Source organism: Colossoma macropomum, unplaced genomic scaffold, assembly GCF_904425465.1.
Source record: "Colossoma macropomum unplaced genomic scaffold, Colossoma_macropomum, whole genome shotgun sequence".
Lineage (NCBI taxonomy): Eukaryota > Metazoa > Chordata > Actinopteri > Characiformes > Serrasalmidae > Colossoma > Colossoma macropomum.
The window spans coordinates 7265861-7289097 of NW_023494803.1; the positions used below are offsets into that span (position 1 = coordinate 7265861).

At 41.1% G+C, this 23237-nt stretch overlaps 1 protein-coding gene across 1 annotated transcript in view; it reads left to right on the plus strand.

Annotated features, from left to right (window-relative positions):
• kcnh1a (potassium voltage-gated channel, subfamily H (eag-related), member 1a) overlaps positions 1-22919 on the plus strand; it is a 128164-nt gene extending 105245 nt beyond the window's left edge. Inside the window, exon 11 of the mRNA XM_036594047.1 lies at positions 22041-22919. Within this exon, the coding sequence (XP_036449940.1) occupies positions 22041-22901 (861 nt within the window). The 3' untranslated portion in view covers positions 22902-22919. The remainder of the gene's footprint in view (positions 1-22040) is intronic.
• The last annotated feature ends 318 nt before the right edge of the window (positions 22920-23237 follow it).

A 23237-nucleotide genomic window follows, 5' to 3' on the forward strand; every position in this document is an offset into this window, starting at 1 on the left:
TTGCTGAGGAGTCTGGGAAATGGAGTTCGTGTCAGAACACGCGAGCGAGGGAACTAGCTTCGTCTGATGAGTGGCAGGAAGCGTGACATCTGCACAGCGTCCCAACTTTTTTGAAAATAGGGTTGTAGGTGTATATAATTGGAAATGTAAATGCAATCAATATTGTGCTAAAATCAGTATTCACAATGGGCATATATTATTCAAAATACAAAAATTCTCACTTTTAACATTTGATTTGTTGTCTTTGTACTATTTTCAATGAAATATAGGGTTTAAATGATTTGGACATCATTGCGTTTTATTTTTATTTAACTTTTTGTGTGTGTGTGTGTGTGTGTATATGTATATGTATTTTTTGGTACATGATGTGTACATAAAGAGGACTGCATTATGTTAACAGATATAAAATTTCGTGTATTTATTAGTATCTGTATAGATGTATAATGTGTATACATATCTGTACACACAATATACTTTACTTAGTACTTATATTATGTTTCTACAATAACATTGAACACCGGGAGGAAGTGCAGAGTAAGATTTGCGGTGCAGTGTAATTGCTCAACATAATAACAGTGTAACTACATAATCATTCAATAAAATCACAACATGCTTTTGGTATCACAGGCAGCTTTTAAGAGTAAAAATAATATACAGTAACTGGGAGGAGGTGCAGAGTTTCAGTTTGCGGTGTAAATGTCTGTTCTCTGTATATATGCCAAAAAACTCTTGAATCTAATTACAGGAAAAAAATCTCAACTTCTAAAAGTTGGAAAAACAGAAAGGCCTGCACACATACTGAACGCTGACTGACTCATAGTGGCTCTCTGAAGCCACTGCGGACTATCTGAGACTAGAGCAGACACGCAGAGGGACAGGCATCTGTAGTGTAAATGAGAGGGAAGATGCGGCAGGGGGTTCAAATTAAACCGCAGTGTGCTGCAACCTGAGTATGTGATGTAGAGGGATCAGCTAAATCCACAGACTGTGCTGTAGCTGCGAGCTGTCCACACTGCTTCAGTCCAGCCAGGCTTTACCGTTACAGTATCGAGTGTCTACTAGAACAGTATACGCAATTATACTCTCACTGGCCACTTTATCACAAATGCCTACCTTATACGTCCAGTTCCCATCCACGAGCAGCCTTGTTCTAGTGCATGAGGGCCCAACAATGCAACCCTGGAGAGTTTAGTTTCAATGCTGCTGGCTCTAAGAGCTGCTCCTTCTTTAACCAGATGAGGTGATACATAACGGTTGGAGCTACACAACGGTAGATCACCCAGACCAGGGTGTTGGGCACCCCTTCTGACCTTTAGTCAGAAGTACCGTGGCTTTATCTAGACACTAACTAGGCTAACTACTCTAGCTGAGGTTTTCTGGGTCCGGAAACTTGTTGGTATATTGTCCACTGAGGAGAAAAGACATTGTATATAAAAGGATGAGTCCTCATCAGCATCCAACGTCGTTCTGGGTAGCTCTAGTGTTAGCATTAGCTCATCTAAAGATGCAGCACTCCACTACTTTGGCTATTTTTGAATAATAATGCATATTTTCAGATGTATTTCTCTGTCTGTTAAGTGTCCAAATGTTGCTTCTTTAGTTTAGCTAACAAACAGTAGAAGTCAATAGTCACCCAAATATTTTCTGTAAATACATCCCCAAAACTTCTCTTATCCGGCTCAAACCACATCCAGGTCTTCATTAAGGTTGAGACTTATGGATGTGATTTAGGACACAGTGTGACCTACCATACAAGTGCACTTACTATGCTTACCATGCTGACTCGTCACACAGGCATATGGACGCTAGACTACATTCAGTTTCTGTTGTTTCTATTTTTAAACATGTATCTTTAGTTTGCAACTTGAAGATTAGCTGTTATTTATAAAGAGAAAAAGCAGAAATTGTGAACGTCATCTGTGGTGTCCATGTGCCTGCTTGACGTGCGATGGCTAGTCACATTTCAGCACCTGTTGTCTAAAACGGCTGACCGCAGTGTTGAAATATACAGCAAAGTTTTGTTCAGTTTTATGATTGTGTCCTAAACCACATTAACAAGTCTGCACAACTTTACTGAAAATCTGGATGCAGTTTGAGTGGGTGTTTGAAGATGATTTTATGGACATTTTATGGAAGATTTGGGTGACTATTGACTTCTGTTTGTATGCAGTGTTAGCCTCATGGCTGTGGTGCCAAACTAAAGAAGCAAAAAAAACTAAAGATACCAAACATGTCTTGAGTGATAGACGAGTGGAAAATGGCATAAATATGATTTTTTGCCAAATCTTTCCTTTAACACCAATGCTGTCACCTAAAAAAGTGAGCCTGTAGCCCTGTGCTAATTTTTTTTCATTGTTTTTTTCCTTCCCACAGTTTACTGAATATCCATTTGTTCACTCAAACACAGATGGGAACCCTCTGGGCCTTCTAGGCCTTTAGAGAAGGCCTAATGACATCTGGGAACAAAAAATGCATGGCTATAACGCATTTAGAATCTTTCTTGTATTTGAACTCTGCAAGTATTACAGTACTACTCTTATACTGTTCAGTATATGATGGAGGCACAAGAATGAAAACATTTTAAAAGGAAATTCTTGAAGCGTTCAGTGGAACATTGGCCAATCAGGAATTGTTTCTCTCTGTGGTATCTAGGTAGATATAGCTAAGCAACGTCTCTTATTAGTTATGACTTCAGGAGCTGAAGAGAGATAGACAGATCAGGTATCACCACAGTTATGAAGTGGCAGATGAAGCAACCAGTCTCGTTTTGATTTCCTGTAGATGGGACCAATTTTCCATCCCACCTTAAATGCTGTAGCAGTTACGTTCTGGTGCCAAAGAGTTTTCAATTCTACCCTAAGCGGTGCTGCAGTTACATTCTGGTGCCAAAGAGTTTCCATCCCACCTTCAGTGGTTCAGCAGTTACATTTTGGTGCCAGAGAGTTTCCAATTCTACCCTCAATGGTTCAGCAATTATATACTGGTGCCAACGAGTTTTCAGTTCCACCTTAAAACAGAGCAGCAGTTACATTTTGATGCCAATATGTTTTCAGTTCCACCTTAAAAACGGTGCAGCAGTTATATTCCGGTGCCGAGTTTTCAGTTCCACCTTAAATGCTGTAGCAGTTATATTCTGGTGCCAACAAGTTTTCAGTTCCACCTTAAAACGGTGCAGCAGTTACATTCTGGTGCCAAAGAGTCTTCAGTTCCACCTTAAATGTTGTAGCAGTTACATTTTGGTGCCAACAATTTTTCAGTTCCACCTTAAGCGCTGTTGCAGTTATGTTTTGGTGCCAGAGTTTTCAGTTCCACCTTAAACGGTTCAGCAGTTACATTCTGGTGCCAAAGAGTTTCCATCCCATCTTCAATGGTTCAGCAGTTACATTTTGGTGCCAGAGAGTTTTCAATTCTACCCTCAACGGTTCAGCAATTATATTCTGGTGCCAACAAGTTTTCAGTTCCAGCTTAAAATGGTGCAGCAGTTATATTCTGGTGCCAAAGAGTTTTCAGTTCCACCTTAAACTGGGGCAGAAGTAATATTCTGGTGCCAAGTTTTCAGTTCCACCTTAAATGCTGTAGCAGTTATATTCCGGTGCCAACGAGTTTTCAGTTCCACCTTAAAATGGTACAGCAGTTACATTCTAGTGCCAAAGAGTTTTCAGTTCCACCTTAAATGCTGTAGCAATTATATTCTGGTGCCAACAAGTTTTCAGTTCCACCTTAAAACAGTGCAGAAGTAACATTCTGGTGACAAGTTTTCAGTTCCACCTTATATGCTGCAGCAATTAGTTGGTGCCTAAATGTGCCAGAACGTACCTGCTGCACTGTTTAAGGTGGAACAGGAAATTCAAATAAGAAGCTAAACTCTGCCTCGTCAGAAAGTGTTCATGTGAAGCGCCGTTAGCTTAGCGCTAACCAACTAGTAGAATCCTACAGGAATGCTAACAGCGGTTAGCATTACAGTTGAGAGGTTTTTCCTTGTTTTGACCGTATTTCGACCAGTATGGCTCGAATTGAAGCTGTAATTCGCCACTGCTCTGATAATCAAACATCAAAATTAGTCAGTTTATAATAAAGAAAGTAGCTGGTGAGTGTAGAACTGTGTTGGCGGTATCTGTCTGTCTGTTGTCAGCCTGTCTGTCTCTCCATGTGGAGTTTTATTAGGCTTATCAGTAGTAAGAGTGTTGAGACTCATCTAGGGGATGAAACAGAGAGCGTCTGCTGGAACAGCACACAGAGTTCAGAACATTATGTGGATCAGGTTACTTAGGCAGAGCGTTTTTCTTAAAGACACTCAGTTTTGTCATTTTTCATTTCCTGCACAGAGGTGACATTTATTTTTATTACATCATACCTGCAGAGGAATAATGAGGTGTGTGTGAGGCTGTGAGTTTGTTTGTGTTTATAATATCATTTTATTCGCATAAATAATGCATTACTGTGCTGTCCTCTTCCCTTTTTGGGGAAATTTAGATCTCTTTATCAAGGAATGAAATAAAACCCATCCTCTCAGTCACCCCTTCTCTCTGCTGCTCTCTTACTGTCATTTCATGAGCGAGTCTCTCTCTCTCTCTCTCTGAGCTAAGCGTGTGTATGCGTGAAGTCTTCCTGCCTGTCACTGAGTGTGAGAATATGAGCGAATCTCATTAGTGTGCGGTAACGATGGCCTTTAGGCTCAGCCGCACAAACCCGGCTCTCATTAAAGGAAGTTTTCAAACCGGCCTTCAGTCGCCGTGACTCACTGCATCAGCCACCGCCAGACACAAAACAATACAGAGAAATCTCCATTAAAACCAGCATGAAATGATCTCCAACTTCACACTCAACTTTACTTACACTGCAGTCTCATCAGCTTTCCCAGCACAGTAATGATGATAATTGTGCTGCTATTACACTATTTAAGTGTAATTGTGTAGTTACATAATAAAGTGCACATTCAGTTTCACATTACATTACATTCACATTCGATTCTCCATCAGCAGGTTCAAGGCTGAAGTCTTTCCCTGTTTGTTTCATGTCACTGAGACACATGGCAAAAAAGTGAAAGTACAAAACTCCACTCACTGCAGATTAGACTGCCCTGTTTCAATCAACTGACATCCAAACAAACTCAGACTGTAAATCCAACGTGCATGTAGTTTATTACTTAAGCCTGTAATTATGTGTCATTACATAATCATATTTAAACAGTATAGCAAAACGATAATAACTACAGAGACTCCTGAAAGCCAGAGAAACTGACAGCTAGTTTTGCACTGATTCAAATCAGATTCATCAGTAAATTATAGAACTTCAACACAGTTAATTCAACTGACAGACCAAACTGTAAATGTGTTTTATTTTTGGATGCGATGGGAATGAAATGAATGTGCACCGTTCAGGGTGGAACACTGCTGGAGATACTGAGCACATGCAACAGAGAGGAAAGAGCTCAGACTGGAACAGATCACAGAGAGAGAGAGCGAGCGAGAGAGAGAGAGAGAGAGAGAGAGAGAGAGAGTGAGAGAGAGAGAGTGAGAGAGAGAGAAACAGTAAAGGGGCATTTTACTGTTTGAAGACTGTCTTTACCTCTCTCTCTGTCTTCCTGTGTGTGTGGGTGGGTGTGTGTGTATATATATATATATATATATATATATATATATACACACCCACACACACACAATATATATATATATATATATATATATATATATACACACCACACACACACATATATATATATATATATATATATATATATATATATACTATATATACATGCATATATACTTTTTGCCCCCCCCTTTTCCCCCATCTGTCCCTCTTTTCTTTCTTTCTCATTGTCGACTTTTCTTTCTCACTTTCATTTTCACTCCTTATCTATTGTTGTTCTTCTACAAGACACACCCACACAAACAATATAGATGTATACATATATATATTCACTGCTGTCGAACAAAACCTTGTATCTTCATTTTTTTTCGTTCTTCTGTTTTTGACATAATTTGAAAACACCTGTTGTCCTTCACATTGTTTGTAAATTTCATGATGAATGGACTAAAATAAACATCCCAAAATTTGTTGGAAAAAATTCTGGTTCCACTGACTTACATTAAAAGTACAGTATGTTTTTTCCCTCTCCTGTAAAGTTACCATTTTTGAGATACGAGGTTTTGTTTCAACAGCAGCAATATATATATACATATAAATATAAAAATATAGAGCGAGATAGAGAGACAGAGGGAAAGAAGAGAGTGACAGAATGAAAGAGGAAAAGAAAGAGGGATAGAGAAAGAAGAAAGAAAGAGGTAAAGAGATCAAGGAAAAGAGAGAGAGAGAGAGGGCGAGAGAGATGTACAGATACAGTAAACTCGTGGGGAATTGAGGCGGCTGTCACTTTCAGTGTAACTCTTTTAATATTCTTTTGATTAAATATTAAAGTCGTGGAAAACCCAGCTACCTGTGCTTCTCTCTCTCGCCCTCTCTCTCTCTCTCTCTCTCTGAGATGCCGTGAGGGAAAACAGCAGCTATTGCAGCGCACAAACTTTTGTGCAGCGTCACGCCTCCATTACATAATCACTCAGCATTCTTACTGACTCAATCTGCAGTTCACTTCACACAAGAGCTCTGCCTACCAAATCATCAGAATGCAAAACAATAATAAATAAAAGAAAACAGAGTGACACGCTGCAGACTGGAGCTCCTCGACAGCGCCGTGGTTGTGATTAGGAGCGTCTCTGTATTTCATTACGTTCTCATTTCTCGCCTTAATCTTTATTTGTGGCGAGAACGAGTGGCTTGTCGTTGTGGTTTATGAGCCTCATCCTTCTTTTCCTCTCTTTATGGCTCTGGCGTGTGAGCTGATGTAAAGTCACTGAGGGTAGCCGTGCAGGCTGTATTCTATCTAATGGATATGTGGATACATTAAACTAATCATGATGTGAGTATGAGCTTTACAGCAAAACACACTGGTGTATGGACTCACTGCATGTGTGTTTCAGCCAGCCTTAGCGAGGTGGGATGGACAGAGGGTCATTACTGTCCATCAGTCTCCACGGCTCACATGCACACACAGAGTAGCAGACAGCTTCTGTCATTTGCAGGGCCAGTATCGTGTGAATGCATGTGTGTGTGTTTATTTTTGCAGATTGCCTCCATGTTTCATTGTCTAAAACTAAAAGGATAAAACCATTTGTGTTTCATTACTAAGGTTACTAAGGTTACTGAGGTTATGGTTATGCTAAGTATAATTCTTATTACAGATCCCATATATAATACATATAGAATATTATTATTACATATATAGGTAGTTATATAGGTAGATGCATGTATATGCACATATAGGGCATTGTTGTTGCATATATAGGTAGTTACATATCGCTGTTGTTGGAACAAAACCTCGTATCTCCAAAATGGTAACTTTACAGGAGAAGGAAAAAACATACTATACTTTTAATGTAAGTCAATGGAACCATTTTAGTCATTTTAGGCCATTTCTTTTAGTGCATTCATCATGAAATTTACATACAATATAAAGGGCAACAGGTATTTTCTTACGTCAAAAACTGAAAAACAACAAAAGTGGAGACACAAGGTTTTGTTCTGACAGCAGTGATATATACCTTTGTACACTACTGTGCAAAAGTCACCCTTAATTGATTTAATTTCCAGTTAAAATAGCCATTAAGTCATTTTTTCAGCTTAAGAAAAAAAACCTAAAACATACATTTGACAAAACATTACACAGAAGCTTCAACAACTAAATATAATTTTTTTCAGCATTTAATTTGTCCATCCTTTGCTTTTATTACAGCTTCCATTCTATTCAGGAGACTCACTTTCAGTGTCTCAAAAATGTGCAGGGATGTTTTTCCATACCTCCAAAATTCATTCTTAGAAGTTGGTTGCATTTTCTGCCTCTCATGATTCAAGTAAGTTTAGAATCATCAGTCCATTAAACTTTACTCCACATCTCACACATGTTTTAATAGACAGAAGTGGAACCCAACGTTGTCTTCTGCTGTTGTAGCCCATCCACCTCAAGGTTCGATGTGTGCATTCTGAGATGCTTTTCTGCTCACCACTATTGTACTGAGTGGTTATCTGAGTTGCTGTAGCCTTTCTGTCAGCTTGAACCGGGTTGGTATTTGTTCCCTTTTCTTCTTTTTGTCTATTTTCTTTTTGTCTACTTTAGTAAGAGCTTCTTGACAGCTGCACATCCTTTCAGACCCATAGCGCTGAGTCATCTTCTCACAGTGGAAGGATGGACAGAAACACCTGTGGATGTTTTCAGATCTGAAGCAGGTTGATTTTCTCCTCTCTCTCAAAGATGAAAGCTTTAAGTGCTGTTTATCTGACGGGGCAGTTTTTGGTGGTCTGTCAGGTCTTGCAGGTGGTTGTTAGGAGCCCCATTTATATATTTCAATAATATTTTGAACTCCAGTTTTGGAAACTCCTGTTTTTTCCACTTATTTTCCTCACATTTTCCTTTTCCTCATGTGAATGGATTATTTTGTATCTAATGTCTTTAGAAAAACTCCTTTAGCAATTTTAGATGCAAATGAGAAAGAAAGGCAAGGCAGCTTAAGGCATGTTTGGGTAGTTGGTTGTGTGAAAGTTAGACTGGCTTTTCATTAAACTAAATTGCACTTGAGTTGCATTATGTTGCATTAAGTGTCTTGCAACTCGCCTGAAACTCTGTCACAACAGTTGCGTGAAACAAATTTCATGAAACAGCCACTTTAAAACGATAGAATTCACCAGATCTATGAACAAGAAGATGGTTTAAACACCCCTACTGACAAACTGACAAACATCAGTGTTTGGAAAGCTAACATCTCTGTAACCAGCTGCATTAACCACCCAGCTATCGCTAACAGCTGTTCAAACAACTGCTTGTGCCACTGTTTATTCCTCCAGCCTGCTGTTATAGTGTTTTACGTAGCACGAAAAAACTTCTTAATTTTACACAGAGCTCAGTCTCATTTGAGATCTAAAGGAAAACAAACAACATAGTGAAACCTGGAAAAAAATACAAAGATAATAAAATATGTAAATTACACCCCATAATAGTGAGAACAAGATGGTGTGTTAAAAATTTGATCTGCCAAATTACCAAAACATAGTGGAGTAACTGAAAGTTTCTTGCAACTTTGTTTCTGAATTGCTTCCTGTAATTGTCAAGTTGCACAAAAACTATGTTGCGGGCAACTCACAACATGCAGCTAGTTACATGTAGGTTTCGCCAGTTGTAGTGTTTCTTTGAAGGGGAACATGATGTCAGTGACTTCGTTGGGAGCAGCTTTTGTTGGGAGGACACAGCTGTAACCGGTTAAAGCGACAGTAGAGTGCACAAAAATAAAGAGTGAACAAATAAAACACTCATAGATTTGGAAGCCTTTGTACAATTTTCTGTGAAATATATGTTTCCTGCTTAAAAACTTGTATTTAAAGGCCATTTTGACTTGAAATCAAATAAATAAAAGGATTTGTCCAGTACCATATATCGTTCTTAGCCAAAAGGGCTCTATATAGGACAATAGTGGAACCCTTTTTGGTGCTGTATAGAACCCTTTTCAAAAAGGTTCTACGTAGAACCATCTACAGCAGATTCTCTGTCAGTCTGAAGAACCCTTTCACAATGCAAAGAACCCCTAAATCATGGAAAGAAATGATTATTATAATTACATATGGGTAGTTACCTGACTTTGTATATGTTCTGACTCTGCACACTGTATAAATTATGCATGAGAGTCTCACATTCTGGTTTCTCCTCCGTGCTGAACTGTTCTCTGTGAGAATGACAGATTGCGGTTCTCTGTGTGCTGCTCAAACTTCCATTTTAGTAAGCACAGTTAAGCCAAATTAGGGGAAATTGCCAATGTGTCAATCCACTCACAGAATGATACTTGGGAGAATAATCTCATTAGGGTGGCGTTAATGGTAAAATGCCCAGGCGTGGTTCTGCTGGGTGCATGTGCGCATGTGTTCGTAGATTAAGTTTTGATTACTTTGGGCTAATGAAAGAGAGTTAATGAACTAGGAGGCTGTAATGAGGTGAATAAGCCCACAGTGAACAAATGTGATATAAATCTTCAAATTATTATGTAACACAGCAAACTTAGTACTGAGGCGGAAGTTCATCACAATTATGGCACGTTTCTTTGTTTCATGTGCACTAAAGCCCTATTTGAGCTGAGTTAGTCCTACTAGGGGATTTCCAGGTGAGGTAGTTTGTGTTAGATTTGACTGGCTGATTCATGCAGCATAAAGGATCTGTGTAATTTACCCAAATTGCCCTGAATAGCCCAGATCGAAGCATCACGTGGACGTTTAAATCAGCATCATGCGACAGGCGGCACACTTCGGAACGTTATGTGGCTAAATGGCAAATAGACTATCATTAGGCTAGTTAAGTGCCAAATGCTGCCCAACAAGACAGAAAACGCATTGCTTTGCGAGACGTACTTTCAGGATATTCACTTTACTTCTCCTGGTCGTTCGGCCATCACAAAATTGTTGTTGACTTCCATAGTCTTATCATGAGTTTGAGGATTAAGCAATTGGGTCAAATTAAGCTCCATTTCGATTAGCCTTGTCTTTAGTTCGCAAGAAAAGAAAAATAATGGAGGTGCCGTTTTCTGTGACCCGCTTTTGTTATAGGAAACGCACTCTAGTCGAGGAGGATGGGTTCCCCTTTTGAGCCTTGGTTCCTCTCAAGGTTTCTTCCTCTTGTTCTTAGGGAGTTTTTTCTTGCCACTGTCGCCATTGGCGACGCTCATGGGGGCTCGGACCCAGATTTTTCTGTAAAGCTGCTTTGTGACAACACCTGTTGTAAAAAGTCCTATACAAATAAACTTTGACCTGACTTGACAGGTCACCAGTCCATCACTGGACAGACACTCACACCTAGGGGCAATCTAGCATCTCCATTCTCCATCGCCTGACTGCATGCTGTTCGCCCGGCCAGGGAATCGAACCCAGGCGGCAACCCACTGCGCCATCGTGCTGCCTGCAGAAACAGGTCGTATTACAGCAGTTGAATGAATGGAATTACCCTTTAGGTAACTGTGTTTGAACACATCGGAATTAGACGTCTGCATTTAACCCATCCGTGCAGTGAAACACCACATACATGCACACTAGTGAACACACACTCTAGGTGGGCAGCCCTATCCACGGCGCCCGGGGAGCAGCTGGGGGTTAGGTGCCTTGCTCAAGGGACACTTCAGTCACGTACTGTCAGGACTGTCAGAGGGGATGCAGAGGGGATCGAACCGGCAACCTTCCTTTCACAAGGCTGGTTCCCTAACCTCCAGCCCACGACTGCCCCATTGCAACCATTCTAATCAAGAGAGACAGTATAAACATGTTTGAGAGGAAAGCAAACATAGTGTTGTTTTTTCCAAGGCAAGCTAAAATGCTGCTTCTACTACTCAAACTGAATTTTGAGCATGCAAGGCTATAACTTTGTCTACTGTGCTGCTTAATTACTAAATACTTACTTAGGAGTTGCAATTCAGAGTGTTTTTGAACAGTCAGTCTGTTTTTCCTATAATAACAGAAACTTGCTGAAGTAAGTCATTAGCATTGTTCCTTCCTGTTATTATTCGGGTTGTTGATGAAGCTATTTGTGGGATTTTCAGTCATGCGCGTGTCTGTGGCAGGTTACTAAATGTAATTGGTACTGCACCAAAGGGGGCGCTCAAGAGCGATGACACTTTAGAAACTTTAGAAACTCACAAGCTCTGTTCCTGAGCCGACACTAAGTCTCACCTCACCTCTCCTCGCTGAAACAGACCTTAAAGAATGGGCAATGGAAACACAAGTGTTATACACCAGCAGCGCTGCTGTGTCTGATCCACTCAGACCAGCGCAACACACACTAACACACCACCACCACATCAGTGTTACTGCAGTGCTGAGAATGATCCACCACCCAAATAGTACCTGCTCTGTGAGGGTCCATGGGGGTCCTGATCACTGAAGAACAGGGTAAAAGGGGGCTAACAAAGTATCAGAGAAACAGATGGACTACAGTCTGTAACTGTAGAACTACAAAGTGCACCTATATAGTAAGTGGAGCTGATAAAATGGACGATGAGCATAGAAACAAGGAGGTGGTCATAATGTTATGCCTGATCAGTATACATAGCAGTCGTATGATATATTGTACAGTCTGGGGGCAAAAGGGCAGTGGCTATACCCCCTGTGGTATATCTGTGCATGTTAGATGTTTCCATTAAAGTGGCCAGTAAATGTACATTGTGTAAAAACCCAAGCAACACCAACATACATGTCAATGTCACTACTGTTCTGAGAATGCTCCACCACCCACACAATATCTGGTCAGCAGTAGTCCATCGGTGGTCTTACCTTGTACATTTACTTGTTGGCCATTTTATCAGAAACATCTGCCGTAAAAATACACTTTTACTTCACATAAAATAGCCAATGATTAAATGTACAGGGTAAGTGCACCTCATAAACTGACACTCAGTGTATGCTGTACAGCACAAGAGGGGGTCTTGTGTGGGTGCATGTATGGGTTTATGTGTGTTTCTGTTTCTGTGGGTCAGTTATAGAGACCGAAGGGACAAAAAGGACACTGTCCTTCACTCCGCTAGTAGTTGAAGCAGACAGCATTGTTATGGGCAGTGTGTGTGTTTGCTGCAGTTTGTGTGTGTGCTCACTGCGGTGAAACCCCATGCTGACCAGCAGCATATGGAGGTTAGAGAGTACTGGCAGGATTAGGTCATTACACAGGCCAGATTGAGCTGTGGGTGCGCATGTCAGTGTGCGAGTTTAGAACAATTCACACAGGCCTCCAATCATAAGGGGAAAAAAAGTCTGCCAAAATGTTAATAAGGATAAATGTGATGTAATGGAGATCAATAATAAACGAAGGAGTCCACTGTAGCAGCGCATTGAGAATTCTTACAGCTTTAAATGAATAATGTACAGAATTTTCCCCAATTAACCCAAATATAGTCGATCAGCCAAGATGTTTTTGGTGTCTGGTTACTGTTGAAATTTATTCCCCACCAATTAGCAAACCTGGCGTTACAAACTGAGTTTAGCGCTCCGTTAGAAACATAATGTCACACATATCAGCACATCCATCAGTGTGTGAATCACTTTTAATCTTTATACACATAAAAATAAAATAACCCTCCAAAACACAGTAAGAAGGACCAAGCTGAAGTTGGCTTCCTATTCACCAGCTTCTTGTTTGAGTTTTCCTGTTCCACCTTAAATGGTTTAGCAGTCACTTTCTGGTGCCTGAAGCTGCACCATTTAAGGTGGAACAGGAAAATTCGAACAAGAAGCTGGCAAATAAGAAGCTGACTTCAGCTTCGTGTAAGAAGGTGCTAAAGTTAATCTATTATGAATATCTACACAGATTAAGGAATGCTATAACTTACCCAGCTACAAAGCCTCAACCATCATTGTAAATAAATAACTACTACATAGAGTTAAGATCCCCCGAATAGACTATTAAATGAAATAATCTTAATATAAAACCAGAGGAAAAACAATCACATCAACAGGTTCTCTGTGCCTCATTAACCACACGGCCATATCTACATAAACATCACACAGACATGAGTGTGGATCGCTGCGTTCCCTCTGTTATATAATCCTATCCTGCTTTCTGAGTGCAATATTCTTGAAATAGTGTAATTTTGGACCGTATCTTTCTTAAACTGCCGCTCTGTAATGGTACTGAATGCAGTCCAGCAGCGATGTTGACCGCCCCAAAAATGGTGGCGCCGTTGACGTGCCTGACTGAACCCAACGCAGCATCTAGGTATGAATATCTATGAGTATGTTACACACTGTTCAAGTTTCATAACATACAGTCTGAATCGGGGAGTGACTGCGCTGTGCGATGCCTTCAATTAGCTGTGCTTTGTGAATGATTCACCTGCGAGACGCGACAGAAGCAGAGAGACGAGAGACACACAGACCTTCAATTCAGTGTTTTCACTCCAGGCGTGGAGCTCCTGCACTGTACAGTTTAGTGTTTCTCTCTGCTGTTCGCCTCGTTCAGCTCAAGAAGGGATTAATTAGCTAATAATATCAGGTATTTTAACCAGGAAACCACAGTTATGCAGTGCAGGGGTTTCAGGACTGGAGCTGAACTCTGAACTAACCAAACTAGCAAACTTACAGAATCATGTCTGTCGAAACACGACGTCGTTTTCAGACCCACGACATTCAGTCTGATATTTAATGCTTATGTTTCTCCATTCAAACGTCATTTAAATTTCCAGGAACAGAGAGTAAAGTTATACCGGCTGTCTGCAGCTCCGTTAGGGGGGCGACTGTTTACCTCTCGGTTGTTAACATTAAAGCCTAGCATTGTTCACATCTGTGTCAATTAGCTTATGTTGCCTTACCCTCCTTTTTATGCAACACCATGGGGTCCTTTGCCCACCCTGCGTGGTGCGTGGGCCTGGGGGGGGGGATTGCAGTATAAGGATCACAGCCTATTTTATCGACTTTGTTGAGGTTACGTTTTTTTCTCTTCCAAAGTAAGGAGAGTAATTATAGCCATCTTTCACCTCTAGTTATGTTTCTGCGGAGAAGCGAAATCACAAATTTAGTCCCAAACATGGTGGCCACAGCAGAAAAATCACGTGACTGAAACGCTACAATACATTTATCCACCTGCTTAGCCAATGTCAGTGTAGCCTCACCCATTCATATTGAAGGTATTAGGAGTGTTTCAGCCCAGGCTGCTCTTGGAATGAGGGCAGCCAATCAGAACAGAGCTCATTTACATATCTTAATCTTGAAGCGACAGCAACAAAAAAAGCCTGTTTAATTCTAAGGGATAAAAAAGTTGGAAATTTATCATGTAAAAATTAATTATTTATATTTTTGAGACATAAACTCACAAACGTGCTAAAAATGGACTTTAGGAGAAAAACAAATACAAGGTAAAGGATATGGGCCCTTTAAGCAATCTCAGATAGACATGTTTATGTGGGTTCTGACACCGTATGACGCACTGTCATCCATAAAAAGCATGTAGCTTTGCTAAAAACAGTAGTAGCAGCCCTGCTGAAGGCTGAATTTCACCTGCACTGTGATCCATTTTACATTAGCCTCGTAGCTCCTGTGCTAAAGAAGCAAACCTCAGACAGTAAACATGTTTCGGCTGCTCGGCTGCACTTCAGGTTAATGGGGAAAATTGTGTAAATTAGATTTTTTTGCTTTTCCTTTAAAGAGTCGTTGGGAAAAGTCTCTCTCTCTCTCTCTCTCTCTCTCTCTCAGAGGTCATTGCTTGGGCGAGAGAGGTGTGTATTGGTTTGATGGTCTGTACAGCTAGACGTGTGTGTGCGGGTGTGTGTGAGGTTGCTGATCTGTGACACTGGGCTCGCAGCTCGTTAGTACAAACGAAGCTGGTGTCAGTTCATCCGCTCGTTTCCAAGGGCAACCAGGTTAAGGTCGACACGGAGGAGACACAGCTAATGGGCTGAACAGTGTGTGTGTGTGTGTGCGAGTGAGTGAGTGAGTGAGTGAGTTAGTGTTTGAACAGTTGCTGAATCAGCACAAATCATAGCTGGACCAGTTTCACTTCAGAATCATCACTGAAGCCCTGAGAGAAATACTAAACACCATAAACACACACAGACCTGTCCTCTGTCCTGTGGAGGCTCCTTCTTTGTATTACATAATTAAGAGGAGGAGTCAAAGACAAGAAGGATTGACTTTATATATGCGTGTATATATATATATATCGCTGCTGTGGGAAGAAAACTTTGTATCTCCGTTCTTGCTGGTTTTCAGTTTTTGACATCATTTGAAAATGCCTGTTGCCGTTTACATTTTATGTAAATTTCAGTAAATTTCATTAAGAATAGATCAAAAGAAATAGATCAAAATGACTTGGAAAAAAGTCTGGTTCCATTGACTTACATTAAAAGTAAAGTAGGTTTTTACTTCTCCTGTAAAGTTACCATTTCAGAGATACGAGGTTTTCTCCAACAACAGTGATAATATATACACACACACATATATATATATATATATATATATATATATATAACAAATCATTGTTGTTGGAAGAAAAAGATGCAAGGTTTTGTTCTGACAACAGCAAAATATATATATATATATATATATATATATATATATGTATATATATATATATATATGGAATATCTACCTAATTAGTGCAAACTCTGGTCTCATGGTAAAAACTATTAAAAACACTATAATTTAATAATTACACAATATTATAAATAATAAATTGGTGGGTTTTTTCCAATGTTGTTTTTAAAGATTAAAGAGTTTGATTTTTAAATAAAAAAAAATGCTGTCCCACATTAGGCGAAGCCTTATTTTAGCCACGCCCCTGTATTCAAGAACAGGAAGTGAGACTGCCCCCCTGTCCCTCATGACCACATGGTGAGCAGTTATTGACCATAGTTCTGAAGTAAATCAGAAAATCAGTGTGGAACATCAAGAATTGTCACTACCGAAACACATTTTCTGCAATTACGTAAACTTCTTTGTGTTTTAATGAAAATCTGATTTTATGTGTGTGCAGTTGTTCAAAGCTGCCTTTGCTAGTCATGTCCTTGCTAGCGTTTTTGGATTCTACTCAGAATGAGCTAAAATTATGTGAACACTGGTAAAGCTTTGGTAGTGTAATGATTGTTTCGGTAGTGACAAAATGAATGATCAATCATTTATTTAAATCTGTTTTAATAAAATAAACATTATGAAGGTGTACGGTCACTCAAAGTCAGTTAAAAGTGTTTTCAACTCTGACTTTGAACCAATTCAGCAGAATGTAGAGTGTACAGTATATGCAGCTCACACGGCGTCTACACCACAGAAAGAAAGTTAGCAGAGCCTCTAATGAGAAGGAAGAGGACAGCAGTGTGTGTGTAGTATTCTAGTCACAGTAATTCTGCTGACAGATTGGCGGGACAGATGCTTGGACTCTCCACCCTACGTCTTGAATATTCATCACATCAATATGAATATTAACACGTGAAAGATGGCTTCATAATCAGAAACTCTGTCCAGAACTCTGTAATGACAGGAACAGACTGTCTCTAGTGCAAGCATGTGTGTGTGTGTGAGTGTGTGTGACTGCCTAAAGGTTAAAAATAGTCCCAGACCACACCTTTTTTACAGCGTGAGAAGGACGAGTGGGCTTATTTATAATTGATACATGCCTTTGAGGAGATCAGCAGAATTCCATTATTCTGCATGTTATTCTGCAGAGAGCTACTGTATCCATTAAACATGACGCAACCAGGACCAAAACCCTCCGATTTCTTCCAGCGCTGTCGTTTGTGAGCTTCAGACTGAACCACAAGAGTCCAATCTGTGCTGTCTGCTGGAGCACATCGCTCACCTGTTAGAGAGAATTTTAGAGAATCTGTCAGATTAGTGTCTGACTCACGCACTGGAGTTGAATTTGTTCTAAAATATGTGTTGATCCAGCTGAATCATCAGGTAAAGCTTTCTTTTACAGTCTCCTACGTTCTACACCGTTAGAAATAAAGGTTCTGCTCAGGTACATTTTTCCTTCATCAAGGTACAAACAGTGTAAATGTTCCCTTAAAGGTACTACAGTGGTTTTAAGGTCCAGTTATGAACCTTAAATACGTTTTTCCAGGTGAAAAGTTCGTATTTGTACCTTTTCATAACCGAATGTTTTAAAACAGAACAGTAAAATAAAGTCCTGGAGACGAGACGGGGTGTGTGGAGTCAGTACAGCTTAGAACATATCATTTCAGTGGATTATGGTTCAGTTATGTTCCCTGACTAAAGGTACTGAGACGTACCCTTGAGGGTCCCACCCCAGAAACTGTTTTATGCTCAACAGGTTCTAGGTAGTAACGGGGTAAGTGTTTGTGGAACAATCTCCAAAGTGTTGTCCATTTATTTTTGGCAAAATGATAGTAAGTAATAGAGGTGGGAATCTTTAGGCACATCATGATTAGATTCATTTTCAGTTCAGAATGCCAAGATGTAAGTAAAAAATGATTTTATATCATAATTAAGGATATAGGCCTACACCGATCAGCCTCAACAACGAGTTTACATGCACTCAATCCGATAACCGCAGAAAATCAGATTTCGTCAGTAATCCGATCAACACGTTTACATGCATTTGAGTATTCAGATAATGGGAAAACTCCCACGTCTACACGGGTCAGGCAATAATCGGATTTATATTTATGACATACGCTTTTATCCAGAGTGACTTACAATTTGATCATTTTACTCAGACTAAGAACTCTGAAAGAAATCAGAGTAAGAGTCCACATGCACTGAGAAATCTGATTAGTGAGCTAAAATCCAGCCCTCTTTATCTTATTTCTTAATCAGCTTTCTAGACCTTAGTCTGATCTAAGAAACCAGAGTGTGCTGTTTACACTACTGTTTAAATAATCAGATTCCAATTATGATCCGATTATTGAGAGTAGTCACACATACTTACCCAAAAATGCCAGGAACCTGTTGGGCATTTCAGTGTAATTTATTTCAGAAACTTCCTACCACTTTATGCAAGATAGTTATTTATTCCTTTGATGTTTGTACCTCAATTTCCCAGTTAATGGCTAGAACTTAAGGAAAGGTAGAAAGAAAACGATGCCTGTTTTTGCTTAATTGGTGAAACATTTCTATATTCCTTTTTGTATAGTTTATCTAAGAGGAGTCAGAAAAGGAGGAGAGGGAGAGAGAGAGGGGTAGAAAGGTAGGGCTATCACCTTCACCGAAGGACTATTTTAAAGGACGCCATGCCTCGCCATGCTCATCCTGCCAGAGAAGGTTAATAGAAATTCATCTCTCAATCTTCTTAGAGCTATTGGGCGCTCTCCTCTGACAGCAGAATGACCCGCACATTTGAGGGGTCTCAGAGAGAAATGGTCCCAAAAAAAAGAAAAAAAGAAAAAGAAAAAAGAAATCTCCTGCAATATGCATGAAGCCCAATGAATAAGGAATGCTACAGGCACTTATCTAGAGAATAGCAGGAGCTCCTGGCTGGAGAAAAGCCTTGGAGAGGGAGCAGCAGTGGAGAAGCCAAAAACTGTGGAAAGCTAGGGGGCAAGAGCCCTGCACACTGTACTGCTGGTGTTACACACGCGGTCCAACTCAGCAGATAATAGTAGGAGGGGATAATATGATATAAATTCAGTCATGATAGGCTTTTCTGCGTATATTATCATTATGATAAGTACTTTTACAACACTGAACGACTAGAATCATAAAAAATACAGATGTAGACCCATTAACCATTTGGAAAAGTGATCAATCGTCTGTAAGCATTCCTTTTTCCCTCAAGTGAAGGAGAAAACCTCCTCACAACAAACCTGCAGTGAGAACGGCGGTGGCAGTAAATTGGTCAGAATTATTTTGATTGACGTGTTGCTGTGGAAAATGTAATGCCTGACATGCTGTGCTGATCATCTGGAGGGTGAAGCTGTTTTTATTTCGTTCCCGAAGGTGGAAAAGTCTCGTATTAGTCCTAGACAGCAGACAGATGTGGGCCGATTCTGGTTTTACTACGTGGGTGTTGATTGACTACCGGGCAGATGTTAGGAATGTGAGTCAGAAGGGAGTTAGATGCCAGACAGCTTCTTATGGTTTTGCCTCGTGTCTATATTTGTGGGCCAATTCTGGTGTGAATGTTGTAGACCAGCAATGTAGCTGGGCCAGATTTGGGCCACATCCATTAATTCTACTCACTTTACAGTGTGTGGACCAGACAGACTTAGCTAACTGGGGTCTGTGTGGAAGACCACACTCACAGCTCTATGACAAAACTATGACACAGCCAGACTTATGCTAGCTCCATGGTAAGCTAAACTTTATCTGGGAAATTGTGTTTGTAGACCCATTAACCATTTGGAAAATGATTGACGTGCCTCTTAGCCAATCACGATCTCTAAGCATTCCTTTTTCCCTCAAGTGAAGGAGAAAACCTCCTCACAACAAACCTGCAGTGAGAACGGCGGTGGCAGTAAATTGGTCAGAATTATTTAAAGTAAGAAATGGTGGGAAGGTGTTACTGAGGAAAATGTAATGCCTGACATGCTGTGCTGATCATCTGGAGGGTGAAGCTGTTTTTATTTCGTTCCTGAAGGTGGAAAAGTCTCGGATTAGTCCTAGACAGCAGACAAATGTAGGCCGATTCTGGTTTTACTACGTGGGTGTTGATTGACTACCGGGCAGATGTTAGGAATGCGAGTCAGAAGGGAGTTAGATGCCAGACAGCTTCTTATGGTTTTGCCTCGTGTCTATATTTGTGGGCCAATTCTGGTGTGAATGTTGTAGACCAGCAATGTAGTTGGGCCAGATTTGGGCCACATCCATTAATTCTACTCATTTTACAGTGTGTGGACCAGACAGACCATACTCACAGCTCTATGGCAAAACTATGACTTATGCTAGCTCCATGGTAAGCTAAACTTTATCTGGGAAATTGTGTTTGCTTAAAATTTGTGCATTTTTATATGATGTTGAATAATAATGTCAGTTAGCTAACTAGTTCGCTTTTTAAACGTAGCTGCTGCAAGGTTGATAGATTAAACAGGACTGTACAGTGTTCATGTTTGTGAATAAACGTGTAAAGATACTTTTACACATGCTACCCTTTGTTCAGTTGCATTAAAGTTTGCTAAAATACCTTGTGTAAAACAGTCCCCCTCAACACCAACTAGCTCCCCAGCATCTAACGTTACTCAGGCTAGCTCTAGTGTTAGCTTGAGCATTAGCTCGTCTGAAGGGGTAGTTTTTGATATTAAATTCAACATGATAAACCTTCCACTTTAACTGGCTACACATCTCACAAAGACTTTTGTTTTTTGGGATTTTTCCCAGTTTTTTCCCAGATTTGTTCATATCCAACTCCACCCACTAGTTAGGACTCCCCCAGTTACACGATAACACTAGCGCTAGGAGGGCGAAGGCTAACCAGGCTTCCTCTGAGACTTTTTAGTCTGTTAGTACAAGGGTCATGGATGCTGCCAGGCGGCTTGGGCTACAGCAACAGTAACTGAGAAAGGCGGGACTTTGGTAAATTATCAAAGGCCTGTAAACAACGACAACAACAACAGGTGTACACTAACTGCAAAAACTGCATAGTAGCAAGCAGCTGATTGGTTCAGCCCATTATGACATCTTCCGAAATAGTTGTCATTGTTTTTTTCTTCTTGTTCTTCCTTAAATAGTTTATTTTTGGAAGATGTTGAATGAAAGATATTTAAATTTTAAAACCTTTTTTCTTTTTCTACTGTTTTGCTGGTACATTGTTTTTGCTCCAACTTGCTCACAAAGCATGATATGTATTGTATATTATAAAAATGCCTTTGAGTGTCATATTTTTGCTTCATCACCCACCCTTAGACAGTATTTAAGGGGAAACTAAACCTCACCCGGCCTTCTTGAACTGAAGACTGTGAACCATTTAGAAACTGCAGCATTGGCCAGGCCAGTGGTGTTACTGCAAAAACAGAAGCTTTCAAAACATAACAATGGTCCAGGGTCGTGGACATTGCAGTATTGTTGATATAGCGATATACAAATGTTCCCCCATGCCCTCAGTTATGAAACTCAGCAGTTCCCAGTTCGGATGTTAAAGGAGAATAAAGTGTTGTGGTAGAACAGTGCTGAACTAGCATTACAATTCATTACGGTCAGATCTGTGGACTAAATATTCTCTGATGCACATTTTAGGTTTGTGATTCTTGCAGACTCAGTTTCCAAGGGAGGATTTAGAGACGTGTTCTACTTCTCAACTGTGAATGAATGTAGTTATGTAGGCAGGGCAGCTGGTCCTAGATCAGCAGCCTTACTCTGAAAAAGCTGATATGGACCAAAATAAGTCAATGTCAGTTGGGGTATCAATATCAGTTCTAACTGGATCCGCTTTTATGGGATTTAGGTAACATCAGCGACCTTTTGGCGTCCAGTTTTTGAATCTGCACTGTATTACTGTATTATGAGAATATCAGTGGCAAGTGATTCCTATCCTTTGTGCAGTAGTGCGCATGCTGTAATCTGTAATACACTCTGCTCTCTTACAGATTGTCTTCAGGAAGATCAGTGATGTTAAGCGTGAAGAGGAAGAGCGCCTGAGGAGGAAGAACGAAGCTCCGCTCAACCTTCCACCGGACCACCCCGTGAGGCGCCTCTTCCAGCGTTTCCGGCAGCAGAAGGAGGCCCGGCTGGCCGCTGAGCGTCCGAACCCTGATGAGCCGGACCCAGAAAAAGGCCACGTCCACAATGAGCTTGTCGTCGTCCAGGACGCGATCACCATCGCCACCACCAGTGTTGTCACCGTGATGGAGAGTCCCGCCACACCCATCCCCTCAAACCCTGCTCACAGCGTCCCCGCCCCCGGTCCCTCGGACCGGGCCAAGCTGCAGGCGCCCAACGCCCTGGCCGTTGGAAACCGGGCATCCCGGGGATGGGGGCGTTTCCGGGAAAGCTTGGCCAAGCCAGATGGCTGGGGCAACGTGGCCAAAGCCGAATCCATGGAAACGCTCCCTGAACGCGGCTGCAAGTCAGCCGAGCCCGGTGGCCTGAAGAAAACAGACTCATGTGACAGCGGCATCACCAAGAGTGACCTGCGGCTGGATGAGGGCGGAGCACGGACGCCCGGAGACCACAGCCCAGTCCAGCCGGACGGGAGGCCGCCGCCTACTGTCCCGCCCACAATCCCGCCTATTCCCGAACACACACTCCACACAGCGCTGCTGGAGCTCCGGGCTGAGCTCAAGGACGAGCTGTCGGCTCTCGGAGACCGCATGGTCGCCCTGGAGACGCAGGTTGCTGAGGTGCTGCGGTTGCTAAGGGGCGGAAAGACACCTCCCTCTCCCACCCCGCTGTTTCAGATCTCGCGGCCCACATCCCCGGACTCAGACAAGGACGACATCTTCTCCTAAAACAGGGGTTCTCGACTCCAGTCCTCGGGACCCCCCCTGCTCGGGACTTGTGAGAGTTTTCCTTGAACCAGCACACCTCATGAAAGGCTTGATAACTGACTTATTCATGCCCCAAAAACAAATATATTTTGTTGAAATATTAAATAAGCTCTACAGATCATTGGCAAAACTGCTGTTCAACCTGATGAGAAATTTTAGCGCACGTTATAAGTTTTAAATTATGCATGCGGCCTATTGCACGGGTACAAAAGGTCACAATAAGAGGACAGATTTAGTGCAGCTTCATTGTTGTGTAATCAGGCTACACTCAAAATAACAGTCTCAGTCTTCCTTACA